The 12,441-nt window shown below is 54.0% G+C and overlaps 1 protein-coding gene across 1 annotated transcript in view; it reads left to right on the top strand.

Moving 5' to 3' along the window:
* The window catches only part of Myh14 (myosin heavy chain 14), a 61,241-nt gene extending 50,479 nt beyond the window's left edge, over window positions 1–10,762 (top strand). The window contains exons 35-42 of the mRNA XM_059278196.1: window positions 592–753; window positions 2,044–2,172; window positions 2,723–2,811; window positions 2,888–3,011; window positions 4,548–4,756; window positions 8,175–8,283; window positions 9,769–9,941; window positions 10,146–10,762. Coding sequence (XP_059134179.1) covers window positions 592–753; window positions 2,044–2,172; window positions 2,723–2,811; window positions 2,888–3,011; window positions 4,548–4,756; window positions 8,175–8,283; window positions 9,769–9,941; window positions 10,146–10,299 — 1,149 coding nt within the window. The 3' untranslated portion in view covers window positions 10,300–10,762. The remainder of the gene's footprint in view (window positions 1–591; window positions 754–2,043; window positions 2,173–2,722; window positions 2,812–2,887; window positions 3,012–4,547; window positions 4,757–8,174; window positions 8,284–9,768; window positions 9,942–10,145) is intronic.
* Window positions 10,763–12,441: the final 1,679 nt, after the last annotated feature.

Raw genomic sequence — 12,441 nt, 5'->3', positions numbered from 1 at the left:
CAGGCAGACGTGGTACTGGAGAAGTATCTGGGAGTCCTACATCTTTCAGGCAACAGGAAGTTGACTGAGACACTGGGTGGTATCCTGAGCATAGGAAACCTCAAAGCCCACCCCCACAGTGACACACTTCCTCCAACAAGGCCACGCCCACTCCAACAAAGCCACACCTCCCAATAGTGTCACTCCCTATGAGATTATTCAAACTACATTCACCACACGTCTAGTTAACCTTGATAAAAAGGGCATCAAGCTGCCGTAGAAAGGAGTCAAGTCCAGCTTGGTAAACCGTTGAGTTGATAGGGACTTGTTTACAGCAGGGGGGGGTAACTCAGGCAACTGCATCATGGCAAAGCCTACCCCTGCATGTGTGAAGGCTGATCCCGGAGCTTCCTGCACACGCTGCAAGCAACTCCACTGCAGCTCTCTGGCCAGTGCTTACTGCCCATGTGGCCTCAGGGAGGGGAGCTTTGGAACCTTTTAACTTTTTTGTTTTGTGAGTTTTTGTGGTTTCTCTAAGCCCCACCTCCCTCCAGGGAGTGGAGGGAATCTGGGTGCCATGACCTATGACCTCTCCTACACCTGCCCCCCCAGCTGAGAGATGCAGAGGTGGAGAGGGATGAGGAACGCAAGCAAAGGGCACTGGCCGTAGCTGCCCGAAAGAAGCTGGAGGCCGAGCTGGAGGAGCTGAAGGCGCAGACATCGGCTGCTGGGCAGGGCAAGGAGGAGGCAGTGAAGCAGCTGAGGAAGATGCAGGTGAGGGGCTCTGGGTAGAGGGGCGGGGATCCAAGGTAGCCCCTCCCCCAGCATCCAAGGTAGCCCCTCCCCCAGCATCCAAGGTAGCCCCTCCCCCAGCATCCAAGGTAGCCATCCTCCAGCATCCAAGGTAGCCCCTCCCCCAGCATCCAAGGTAGCCCCTCCCCCAGCATCCAAGGTAGCCCCTCCCCCAGCATCCAAGGTAGCCCCTCCTCCAGCACCCAAGGTAGCCCCTCCTCCAGCATCCAAGGTAGCCCTCCTCCAGCACCCAAGGTAGCCCCTCCTCCAGCATCCAAGGTAGCCCCTCCTCCAGCACCCAAGGTAGCCCCTCCTCCAGCACCCAAGGTAGCCCCTCCTCCAGCATCCAAGGTAGCCCTCCTCCAGCAGCAGAGGCCGCTTTAGCTAGCAGCCTCGCAAAAGCTGGCCTCTGGTGTGTATCCGTTCCTTTTCTTCTTTGCATTTCATTCATTTTAGACGCTAGACTTTGAAGTCTAAGTTCATTATTTGATTACATAATAAATTTAGTGCCACTGGGGCCTTGAATAATTTTGCTAGGCAGGGTTATCATTGAGCCACACCCCCAGCCCCTCACTGGAGGATTCTAAGCAGGGGCTCTACCACTGAGCCACACCCCCAGCCCCTCACTGGGGGATTCTAGGCAGGGGCTCTACCACTGAGCCACACCCCCAGCCCCTCACTGGAGGATTCTAGGCAGGGGTATCATTGAGCCACACCCCAGCCCCTCACTGGGGGATTCTAGGCAGGGGCTCTACCACTGAGCCACACCCCAGCCCCTCACTGGGGGATTCTAGGCAGGGGCTCTACCACTGAGCCTTTCCACCCCCATCCCGCACATACTATGATATTTAAACTGGCAGGTGTCTGAGTTATATTTTTATGGGGTAGCAGTCAGAAGGGCCAGTTCATGCACCCAGAGAAAGGATCCCTTGTTTAACCTCTTCGTCAGGCATGTAATAGTAATAATAACTTTTCCCATCACAGCCCACCTTCTTTCTCACTGGCTCCTCATAGCTCCCGTGGGTGGAGGAAGGCTTTGTGTTGGCCTCTCCTCACACTCCCAGGCAGTGCCCACAGATCCACAGGCTACTTGTTTTCTATTCCGGCTCACTGTAAGAGGTTGACTAAGGCCTAGAGAAGGGGTAGAATTGACCCAAGGACACACGGACAAGGGGCTCTGTGCTGGCCCTGCTTGCCCAAAGTCAGCGGCAGCAAGGGTGGGGTTCTTGTGAAGCAGCAGCTCCACTAACCTGCACCGGAACTTCCACCCAGGCCCAGATGAAGGAGCTGTGGCGGGAGGTGGAGGAGACGCGCAGCTCCCGGGAGGAGATCTTTACCCTGAACAAGGAAAGCGAGAAGAGGCTCAAGGGTCTGGAAGCTGAGGTGCTGCGGCTGCAGGAGGTGAGACTGCTATGGGTGGGGCTTAGTGGGAGGCTCCGGTGTGGGCGGGGCTTAACTGGAGGGGCTGGGGGCGTGGTCAGGGCTTTGCAGGAGACTCTAGGCGGGGAGACTTTGGAAGTGGGCGTGGCTCCCTGTGCCTTCTTTCATTGGCAGTAGGGAATCTTGTCCTGGCGTCCAGTGGGAGCCAGAGCAGGAGCTGCCCAAGGCCAGTCCTGGGAAGACGAGGAAGACAGGAGCCAGGAAGTTAGGGGCAGGAAGCTGGAGTGAGGGAGAGGTCTGGGGGCGAGGGGTGACATGAGGTAGGAGGGAGGGCCCATGGATGGTGTGGGAGCAGGAGGAGGCCCGGTGAGGAGAGACATGGCAGAGGGCAGGGCTGCAGGGGGACACGGCTCAGAAGGGAAGAAAGGGGCATCGGTGGCCAGCGCTAAGAGAAATCCTCCTGTGGGGTCGGAGGTCACAGGCTCACAGTCAGGAGGAAAAGGCTGAAGGAGAAAGGTTAACACCAATGTCCTAACCTCCTCATCCCTCTGCCCCTGACTGGTCCATACAGGAACTGGCTGCCTCAGACCGAGCACGGAGGCAGGCCCAGCAGGACAGAGACGAGATGGCAGAGGAGGTGGCCAATGGCAACCTTGGCAAGTGAGTGTCCTGGCCCCGTGGGCTGGGCGTCCTCCTCCAGGCCTGCCCTCTGAAGCAACACCACACCTTCTTCTAGGGCAGCCGTTCTGGAGGAGAAACGGCAGCTGGAGGGGCGGCTGGGGCAGCTGGAAGAGGAGCTGGAGGAAGAACAGAACAACTCTGAGCTGCTCAAGGACCATTACCGAAAGCTGCTGCTACAGGTGGGCACAGCCGGCCGGGCCCGCCTCCCCCACGCTAGCCTTGGGGGAGGGGCACTCGTACTCAATAAGCCGAACAGGGACTTTTGAGGTGATGCTGAAGGATGAAGAGGAGTATAAGTCAGGAAGGCACGACTATTGATTCATCTGTAGTTCATCTGTAATTCTGAGGACTCTCAGACACGCTTGAAATAGGAATTAAGTGAATTACCAAGGTGTGGCAGCTCACAGCTGTAATCCCAGGACTCTCCAGAGTTAAGACGGGGATTATCACAGGTTCAAGGCCAGCCAGGGCTACAAAAAGCAAACACTAACATATGAATGGATGGCTTCACACATTAATAAAGGAAAACTTGTCTGTCATTATTGGCCCAGTCAGGAGAAAAACCCCATCACTGCAGGTGGGAGTGTAGGGTTGCTTCTGTGGATCACAGCAATCCCCCCCCCCCATAGCCTTCCTATACTGACCACGCCTGGTTTGTTTAGCATTATACAGCACTTCTTCTTTTCTTTCTTGGTTTGTAGGCAGGGTCTCCCGTAGCCCAGGAATTCTTTTTGTAGCCTGAGGATGACCTTGCTCTCCTAATCCCCCTACCTCCATCTGTGATGACAGGCATGTACCACCAGACTGGACTGTGCTGTGCTGGGAAACCAGGGCTCCTGTATACTAGGCAAACCTTCCCCCAGCTGAGTCCTAGCCAGCCCCGGCACCGTTTTCATTTTACAATCAAGATTTCAAAGGCTGAAGGAGGGGCTCATGAATGTGCCCTGGGAGGAGAGATGCAAAAGCTTTAACCAGCCCGGGCTGGGCGCCTGCTGCTGCTGCCCTGTGACTTCCAGGCTGAGGACGGCAAGGTGCTGCTGTCAGGGTCAAGGCGGAGTCTACACATCTGCCAGCTGCTATGAATGGAGGCCTCATTCCTCAGATGACCCCACAGGTCTTGCTGGCTGTGCCGCTTAGTGGGAGGGGCCGGAGCCTGCCTCCCTTCACAAGCTCCTCAGGTGACCCTGATGCAGAGCAGAGTGTGAAGGGCCCGAAATAGCCTAGTTCACAGCCATAAATTTAGAGCATTTAAACAAGTTTGTGACCATCTCTGGGACTCACTAAAATAGCACAGCTGAACCTGGCTGTGATGGTGCATGCCTGTCATCCCAGCGTTTGGGAGGTGGAGGCAGGAAGCTCGGGAGTTCTAGGTCATCTTCAGGTACATTGTGAGTTCTGGGTCAACCTGGGCTACATGAGACACTATCTCAAATAAAAAGGTTAAGACTAAATTTAAATAGATTTAAATAATTTTGAGTAACTTTAAATAAATTTAAAACATTCTTGTTCATTGAAAAGTAAAAGGTACGATTTGCTGCAGGTTGTCTCTCCTGAGCTTGCTGGAGTGTTGTTGCTGAGTGCTTAAGTACCACCAGTCTATGCTGTGCACTTAACAGCCACAGCCACTGGCTCAGCTCACCCCAGGAGGTACCGTGGGCTGCCGCCAGCTTCCTGCCGGGGCGTCACACAGTGCCCCATCTCCTCTCCGGCCGCAGGTGGAGTCCCTCACGACAGAACTGTCTGCTGAACGCAGTTTCTCAGCCAAGGCCGAGAGCGGGAGGCAGCAGCTGGAGAGGCAGATCCAGGAACTTCGGGGTCGCCTGGGTGACGAGGATGCTGGAGCCCGAGCCCGGCAGAAGATGCTGATTGCTGCTCTTGAGTCTAAACTGGCCCAGGCAGAGGAGCAGCTGGAACAGGAAAGCAGGTGAGGAGGGCGGATGCTTTGCCCTGGAAGGAACTGCAGTGGAGGGTCCAGTTTAGGAGCAGGATTGCAGCTACCTACGGCTGTGTAACAAAACACCTAAAACTTGGTGACCTAAAACGAGTTTATCGTTGCTTCGAATTCGGCCCTGGCTGGCAGGCTTTTCTGTGTGGGTTTGGTTGGTCTGTCTGCTGCACCTTTGCTGGTCAGAGGATTGGCTACATGGTTGTTCTTGGTTGGGCTCAAGCACATGTAAGGCCTTGCCCAGATGACTAGACTGACCGGTTCTGTTCCCTGTGGCCTCTCATTTTCCAGCAGGCTAGCCCAGGATTGCCTACATGGCAGAGCCGTGGTCCCAAGAGTAAGGGCCACTATCAGTGGCTTCCAGGGGCTCGGAACTAATACCGTACTGCTTTGTAAGTCATAAGCACAGCAAGTCCTGTGACAGCACAAGTTCACTGTCAAAGTGGGAGGCTGCAGTCACATGCTAAGGGTGAGGAGTGAGAATTCAGCGCCCCACACCCCCCTTATCAAACCGTCACAGAAACAGATGTCTTAGATCAAAGGACACTGTGCTCTGGGTCAATGTCTATGTACTTCCCTCGTGGTCACAAAATGGCTGCAGTTGTATTTAGCACCATATCCACACATTCTCACATTTAGAGCCAGGCTAGAAAGCTGGCCCAGTGGGTGAAGTGTGAGGACCTGAGCTCGAAACCCCAGCGCCCACGGGAACCAGACACTGGAGCGTGTCTGTGATCCAGCGCTCCCACAGCAAGAGAGCAGAGACATGAGAGTCCTTGGAAGTTCACTGACCAGCCAGCCTGTGTTCACAGCAGCAAAGAGATCCCCTGCCTCAACAAGGTGGAAGATGAAGACTGACACTTGAGGCTGTCCCCTGACCGCATGCATGTGTGCACACACACATGCACACACATACACATGCACACACATGCACACATACACACACGCACACACATACACATGCACATACACATACACACACACGCACACACACATATACATGCACATATGCACACATACACACACATGCACACATACACACATACACACACACACACACACACACACACAGAGTTCAAGTTTCGCTTCTGTTGCTGTGGCAAGCACCCCAACAAAGGCAATTTAAGGGAGAATGGGTTTATTCAGCTTGCAGTTCCAGGTCTCATCCGCTGTTCTGGGGGAGTCAAGGCAGCAGGGATCCTAAGCAGCTGGTCACATCCACAGCCAACAGGAAAGAGGATGGATGCACACCTGTGCTCAGCCCATCTTCAAACCCAGGGAAAGTGCTACCCACTTGTAGGCTGGGTCTTCCCACATCAATTAACAGTCAAGGCAGTCCCCACAGACACGCCCACAGCCCAGCCTGATCTAGACAGTCCCTCGTCAAGACTTTCTAGGTGATTCTAGGTTGTGTCAAGTTAATTAAAAGTAACCATCAAGCGGAGCAGTGGTGGTGCACATCTTTAATCCTAGCACTCCGGAAGCCAAGGCAGGTGGATCTATGTGAGTTTGAGCCTGGTCTACAGAGTGAGCTCCAGAATAGCCAGGGCTACATGGAGAAACCCTGTCTTGAAAAACTAAACTAAAAAAAAAGGAACCGTCAAGCTAGGTGTGTGGCACACACTTTGATCACAGCACTCAGAGGCAACGGCAGGTGGATCTCTGTGAGTTTGAGGCTAGCCTGATCTACATAGAGAGTTTTGGGTCAGCCAAAGCTACACAGTGAGAGCCTGTCCCATAAAACAAACAAACCCACAAAACAAAACTAACTATCAAACAGAAGAAAACATCAGCTGAGGGTATCAGACAGAGAAGCTAACCGCGGGAGGAGATGAGAAGGAAAACCCGGTGCAGACTGACCTCATCGACCTGGAGCAGACTTCAGAGAAGCTAACCCTGAAGAGATGAGAGGGAAAACCCGGTGCAGACTGACCTCATCGACCTGGAGCAGACTTCGGGGAGTCTAATGCCAGGCAGTTCATTGCCAGCATATTTAAAACAGTACAATGTGGGAGAAGGTTTCCAGGCAACAATCAGTCCATTTGTTCCCATCCCAGGTGCACACTAAAGCTTAAGGTGTGACTTAGAACTTCTCTACAAAGTACGTGTGACCACGAGGGTGGACCTAGAATCTAGTGACCAATAGCATAGAGGTCAGAAGGCCACAAATACATGTGACATCTTCTAAGGATAGGTAATGGTCCAGGGAGGGAAGAATCTGGGGTAATCATTCTGGGAGATTTGGATGAGGTCTGCCTCTATAGCAAAAGGTGGGTGAAGTCTGCCACCACAGATAGCAAAAAGGTCAGCAGGTCATTACCAATATCCACTCTGAGCCTTCTGGGAGGGAAAACAGGTATTTTATCTCCTGCATTGGGAGGAGGTCCCTGTGTGTTTAACATTCCTGGTTTCCCTAGTGATCTGTGGGTGCAAAGACCTTTGTGCCCCCATCAATCAACCAAAAGATTGACATTTTTTAGAAGGGACTGGTAAGGTGGCTCAGTGAGCTTGCCACCGAGTTCTGAATACGATACCCAAGATCCAGTGGGAAAAGGGGAGGGCAACTGAAAGTTGTCCTCTGACCTCCATAGCACATGACATGGCGTATACCCACACCCACACCCACAAACACAAACACAGAGAGAGACAGAGAGACAGAGACAGAGAGAGACAGAGACAGAGAGAGAAATGAAGCAAGAAGCAATGGCAATAGCGGCTGAGTTTCCTCTCACCAAACCTCCCATAATACCTGTCAGGAGCTGCTGTGCTAATCAAACTCATCACTAAGGGACTTCCAGTGCAGCAGGTATCCCCCCCCCCATACTATTGAGACACTGTGGGACTGCAGTACCAACAGTCTACATCTGTAGGTGCCTGGCTGCCATCTATACAGCTGTGATGCCCATGATCTTTATGTGATGTATAGAAAAATAGATCAGACAGGCTTGCTGTCTGGGATTCCTGATTTCCAGTTCAGCATCTTCACCTTGGTCTGGAGGGGATGTGAATTGCTATGCATCCAGAGGCAGGTTGGGGCTGGGGCCCAGCATGCAGGAAGTCCTAGGCTTCATCCCCAGCACTGTATAAACTGGGCATGATGGTGCATGTCTATCATCCCAGCACTTGGGAAGTGGAGGCAGGAGGATCAGGAGTTCAAGGTCATCCTTGGCTACCTAGTGAGTTTGAGGCCGTCTGGGATACATGAGACCCTGTCTTAAAACCATTAACATCACAGGAGACATTTTTAGGATATAGCTGTCCTACAGAAGGAAGCTTGGTACCAGTGTCTGGCTGAGTGGGAGGGAGCCAGAAAATAGGAAAGAGGGGAGAAACCCAAGGATGGGACAGCACCAAAAGTGCTGTGGTGACAGAGGGTTTCCCGGGCTCTTCTCTTTAGAGAGCGCATTCTCTCGGGCAAGCTGGTGCGCAGAGCCGAGAAGCGACTGAAGGAGGTGGTTCTTCAGGTGGATGAAGAGCGCAGGGTGGCCGACCAGCTCCGGGACCAGGTGAGCAGTTGACATCACCACAAACAGTGGGTAGTGGGATCAAATCCAGAAAATAACACTGCTAGCCTGGCCTGGCAGGTGGCTCAGTGGGTTATCCCAGCTATGGTGGAAACTAAGGCAGGAGGATCGCTATGTGTTCCAGGAGAGCCTATGCTACAGTGAGAGACCCCCTTCTCAAACCAGGAGCAACAATGAAAAATAGCCTGTAGTCTGTAGGTGACAGAGCCTGTATGTGACTCCAGGTCTATGCTCAGATAGAATACCCGTGACCTTAAAAGCTCAGCTGTGCCATGTTTGCTATTCATTCCACAGATGATTATGGAGCATGGCCTTTGTGCCAGGCACATTGCTAGGCATTAGAAGTAAGGTGCTGGGAAGGTTCCAGAAGGTCCTGGCCCTCACAGGGCTCACATTACCAGCCTAGGAAAGGTATACACACGACCAGACAAAGATAATGCCAGACTTTGGTGAGGGCTGTGAAAGAAAAGAATGAAGACACAAGAATGGAGAGCCTAAGTTGGGTGTTGGAAAGGGCTATGGAGGTGACATTTGAATTAAGACCTGATAGGAGGAGAACACCCAGATGGAAAGAGCAGGAGGTTCAAAGTCCCTGAAGAAATGAAGCAAGCAGAATGAATCAGTATAGTTAGAGAGAGGAACATAAGAAGTGAAGTCAGGCTGGGGATGTGGCCCAGTTGGTTGAGTGCTTACCTAACATGCACAAGACCCTGGTTTTGATCCACAGCATTGCACTTGGGAGATGAAGGCAGGACCACCAGAAGTTTAAGGTCATCTTTAGCTACATACGGATTTCAAGGCCAGCCTGCACTACATGAGACAAATGAAGTCGCATGATGTGTGTGTGTTCTTACCCTGGAGAGAGGTGGCAGTGTCTGGGGAGATCAGGGTGAATTTGGTGTGGTCTCTGGGTTCATCAGAGACATGGACATGAGGAAGTTTATGTTAGGTCTGGCCTCTTACCCAGCAGTCCTGGGGCGGGGGGGGGGGGCTGCTCTGAGTGTGCTGGTGCCCCTCCAATGCTGTCACATGACTTCCAAGGAGCCACATGTTCATACCAGACAGAGCACTGACAGGTCAAGGGACTAATTCCACCAGGCCAGTTTGGTAAACCAGTGAGTGTGTTGGGGTCCCTTACAGGACCCTGGGTGACTCAGACAGCTGCAGCACCAAGAAATCTCACCCCAGCATGAGTGATGGGCTCACAAACCCTGCAGCCCCTGAGGCTCATCCCTGTCTCCTTCCCTCGGGACCCCAACGACCACAGGCAATGGATGGGAGGCAGAATCTCACTGGGAGGGTTAGGTGTCCTCTGCTCCTTGGATTGCTGGCAGCCTAGTCTCGGTTGCCCAACAACCAGCCGTCTTGTGCATATTTTGTTGCCGTAACTGTGAAGGTCTCAGTAGGTCACCACTACTAGGCACTGGGGGGCATCATGAGAATGAGCTGGTCCCCTCCTCCACTCAGCTGGAGAAAGGCAACCTCCGCCTGAAGCAGCTCAAGCGGCAGTTGGAGGAAGCAGAGGAGGAAGCGTCGCGGGCGCAGGCTGGCCGGCGGCGGCTGCAGCGGGAACTGGAGGACGTCACAGAGTCAGCGGAGTCTATGAACCGGGAGGTGACCACGCTGAGGAACAGGCTCCGGTAAGCCACCCAAAAGAGGAGAGTAAGACCTGGCCTGCATGGGGACGGGACCCTGGGGTGGGGAGGAGGCTGTGGCTCCCCTGTCTTCCCGAACCTGCGCTTTTCAGTCCCCTCGCTCAGGTGCCGTTGATCTCAGCTTCTCGTGTCCCTGTCTGCATCTGTGCGCCTCCCCCCCCCCATCACTTATGGACTCTTTTCCCACAGGCGTGGCCCACTCACCTTCACCACCCGCACTGTGCGCCAAGTGTTCAGGCTGGAGGAGGGCGTGGCTTCTGACGAGGAGGAGGCTGAAGGGGCGGAATCTGGGCCTGCTCCACCCCAGGAACCTGAGGCTCCACCCCCTGCCACACCCCAATGATCCAGTCTGCCCCAGATGCCCCAAGGACAGGGGCTGTCCCAGTGTCCCTCCTGGCTTGCACTTTGAAATGATGCTGCCCTCTGGCACTTTTTTGGCATTGACAAACCCTACTGGGACCCCAGGACCCCCGCCCACTGGGGCTCCAAATCAAGGCCCTAAACCAAGGAGCCGGGTGCCAGGGAGGCACGAACGGCCACTCTTGTTAAGGAGACAGAATTAGCATGGATGGCAAGGATGTCCTGTCTGCTCCTATTTTCAGCACGCCTGTCCCCTGCAGGCGGCCTCCATCACCTCCCAGTGTCCTGCCCTCTTTTTTGGGTGGGGGAAGGTCCGTGTGCTCACAGGATAGTGTTCAGGTCCCTCATGCTCCAGGCACTGAAGAAATAAACTACACCTGACTGGATCCTTCACCATGGCTGTGTTCCTAATTGGGGACCAGAGTGCGAGGGGTGTCCTCGGCTGCTATAGTATGTGAGATCCTCCCTAGGGTCGGTATTTACTGTACAATACAAAGTAAAGGTGTTCCACTATGTGCTGGGCAAACCATTGTCTCCTCAGCGTCTTTGAGCGATTGCTGAGGGAGTGAGATACATCTTTCTGGCCCTTTCAGAGTGTTAGTAACAGGCTGAGCTTCTAGCCTTGGGGCACACAGGAAGAGTGAACCAGGGGCCGGGCGGTGGTGGCGCACGCCTTTAATCCCAGCACTCGGGAGGCAGAGCCAGGCGGATCTCTGTGAGTTCGAGGCCAGCCTGGGCTACCAAGTGAGTTCCAGGAAAGGCGCAAAGCTACACAGAGAAACCTTGTCTCGAAAAACCAAAAAAAAAAAAAAAGAGTGAACCAGGACCCAGACTCCAGTCTGGCTTCAGAGTTGGTAATCACACATGAAGACAGTTTTCATAAGCATCTTGCATACCTAGGACACTCTCCCTGGGTTCTAGGACTCAAGTTCCTGTATATTCTTTCATATATTCCTGTTAAGAGGGCTGTTCATGTTTGCCATCAAGGAAAGCAAAGCCAGCACTTGCCCCAGTGCCCAAGGACGCCAAAAGATCAGGTCCCATGGGGGATTCCTGGCAGGGGCTCTGCCACTGAGCCACATCCCAGCCCCTCACTGGGGGATTCTGGGAAAGTTTGTTCCCAGCCGAGGCTGTGTTCCCCCTACCCCTTGAGAGGGATGATAGGCCGGCATCACCCAGCCCAGCTCCCACCTCTGTGCACCCCAAATCCAAATCAGAAAAGCCACTTTTAAATGAAAAGGAATCATTTATTGGGCTGGGGAGGGGCATGACACTGTTTCTTTGTGGGGGAGGGCTGACATGCGGCAGCTTCTGCATGGGTGGTTCATGCACCCTGGGTGGGCGTGGGGGAGGCTTGGGGGAGGGGCCTACCGACCCCTCCCTCCCTGCCTGCGGGTGGGCCAGGAAGACCCGCCGTTAGCACCAGTTGCAGACCTCCCCTCCCCCAGACTCAGGACCCGCCCCCATCCCTGAGAGCGCCCCTTGGCCAGCCCCTCCCGCGCCAGGCCAGGCCAGGCCCGTCTGCCCACTAGAAGTAGAGAAACTTATTGCTGTGAGTGTGTGGGGAAGGAGGGGAGCTGCTGAGCTCAGGAAGACCCCCTTGCCCCCTGCCAATCATTCCTCCCCATCGCCCCGCCCCCAGCCCTAAGTCCGTGCGTCCCCCCCACCAGCGCAGGAGGGGTGCGCGACGCATGCGTGTGTGCGTGTGTGTATGTGTGTGTGGGGGCGCGTCATGCAGCGCATGCGTGCAGTTGCAGGCACCCTGGCGGCCGTGGGGAAAAGGGAGACCAGGACCTGGCTCTCCCTCCCCGAACCCCACACTATTTGGTAAATTGGGAGATATGAAGGGGGCAAAAATCACGTTTTGTAGACATTTATAATGATGGTAGCTTTTTTTTTTAAAGCTTAACTAAAAAGCTGAATACGTGTGGGAAACTGGAGAGCAGGAAGAGACAGTGGGAAGTGGTTGGTATCCTTCAAAAAGGACTCTTACCCCTTTTCCCCGCCCCATTTGTCTCTTTTGAGGGACGGGGGTCTGGGGGGCGGAGTAATAGGGGCTGTTTAAAGAAGTTGAACCCTTTGGCAATATTAGGAGTCCTCACCCCATACCCTGGTGTCTGGAGTC

Source organism: Peromyscus eremicus, chromosome 1 (genome assembly GCF_949786415.1).
Source record: "Peromyscus eremicus chromosome 1, PerEre_H2_v1, whole genome shotgun sequence".
Taxonomy (NCBI): domain Eukaryota; kingdom Metazoa; phylum Chordata; class Mammalia; order Rodentia; family Cricetidae; genus Peromyscus; species Peromyscus eremicus.
This window is presented reverse-complemented; position numbering and strand designations above follow the sequence as displayed.